The 1,266-nt window shown below is 65.2% G+C and overlaps 1 protein-coding gene across 1 annotated transcript in view; it reads right to left on the reverse strand.

The window, feature by feature from the left end:
* The window catches only part of TSPOAP1 (TSPO associated protein 1), a 25,439-nt gene that overhangs the window by 20,071 nt on the left and 4,102 nt on the right, over positions 1-1,266 (reverse strand). Inside the window, exons 6-8 of the mRNA XM_007449089.1 lie at positions 1,256-1,266; positions 197-298; positions 28-111 (exon numbers count right to left, since the gene is read on the reverse strand). Coding sequence (XP_007449151.1) covers positions 28-111; positions 197-298; positions 1,256-1,266 — 197 coding nt within the window. The remainder of the gene's footprint in view (positions 1-27; positions 112-196; positions 299-1,255) is intronic.

The following is a 1,266-nucleotide window of genomic DNA, read 5'->3' on the forward strand; positions in this document are numbered from 1 at the left end:
CCCAGGCCCTCCCAGCTGGGCGCTCACCAGCTCCTCACATCGCCTCTGCTTCTTCCGGGCTTCCTGCTCCAGGCTCTCGCATTTCTTCCGCTTCTTGCTGAGCTCTGATTCCTGTGAGGTCAGAAAGGAGCTCCTCATGTGGGAAGGCAGATCCACCCAGAATGGGGGCTCCTCCAGCCCTCGACCTGGGACTTACCAGCTGCTGCACCCTCTGCTGTTTCTCTGGCTCCCCTAGGACCGCGGGTGGGTTTTCCACATCCTCCTGGGGCGTAGCCTGGAAATGGCCAGGGGCAGAGGGCTGGCACCTGAGAGGAGGGCCTCGGGGCAGCCTACCCCCAGCCCCGCCTGTCTGAGGGAGGCTCCCACCCCATCTCACGGTCAGCAAAGAGATCCCTGCCCGGGAAGTAGGGGTGCTGTCTGCCCCCCCCACCACATCCCCTCATCTCCAGCTGATGTGGAAGAGCAGAGGCTGCACCCCTGTGTCCTCCAGACACAGTGCTTTGAGATCCTGAGACCCATGCATGCCCTGGGAGATGGGTCCCTTATCCAGGCCAAAGCTTTCCCTTTTTAGCTTCCAGCCCTGCTCTGCACTCAATAACTGTCCTGGGTGTCCTTCAGCGACTGGCAGAGAACTAGGAGGCTGCCTGGGCCCCCAGGGATGTGGTGTCCCCAGAGCTAAGGGTTATGGATCCATAGAATCTGGGCTTGGCCCAGAGCCTGCAGACCTGGCCAGACCCTCCTCCCAGATTCCACCAAGCCCACCCTATTGCACGTCCCAGTTATCCGTGCAAACTCCGGAGGAGGACAGGTCTTGATGGGCGATGCATCTCCCTCTCTGGGCCAGGCAGAGGGGCAAAATCTGAGCAAGAAGCATCCCACACCCTGAGGCCTTGGCCGTCAGGAGGTCCCTTCTCCCTCCCCTCTTCCCGGAAGGAGGCGGACCTAAGTGCTGCCCAGTACAGAGGATGGAGAGGAGCCAGACCTCTAAGTCCTGGGGGTCCGGAGCGGGGTCCCTAGCCCTCGGACCAGGGGCCACCTCAGCCCGGCGCCCAGTGAGGGTCGCCCGTACCTGGAGCTGGGGGCGGACACACTTTCGCCCCCGAGTAGCCGGGCCGGGCCTGACGGACCGGGCGGGCGCTGAAGGGGGCGTCCCCGCGCTGCGGCGGCTGCGGCGGGAGGCGGCGGCGCGGGCTGGGCCCCGAGTGGCTGCCAGGGCAACCGGGGATTTGCAGCCGGGCCGTACCACTGGCGGCACGGCAGGGGCGG

This window comes from Lipotes vexillifer, unplaced genomic scaffold, assembly GCF_000442215.2.
Source record: "Lipotes vexillifer unplaced genomic scaffold, Lipotes_vexillifer_v1.1 scaffold433, whole genome shotgun sequence".
Taxonomy (NCBI): domain Eukaryota; kingdom Metazoa; phylum Chordata; class Mammalia; order Artiodactyla; family Lipotidae; genus Lipotes; species Lipotes vexillifer.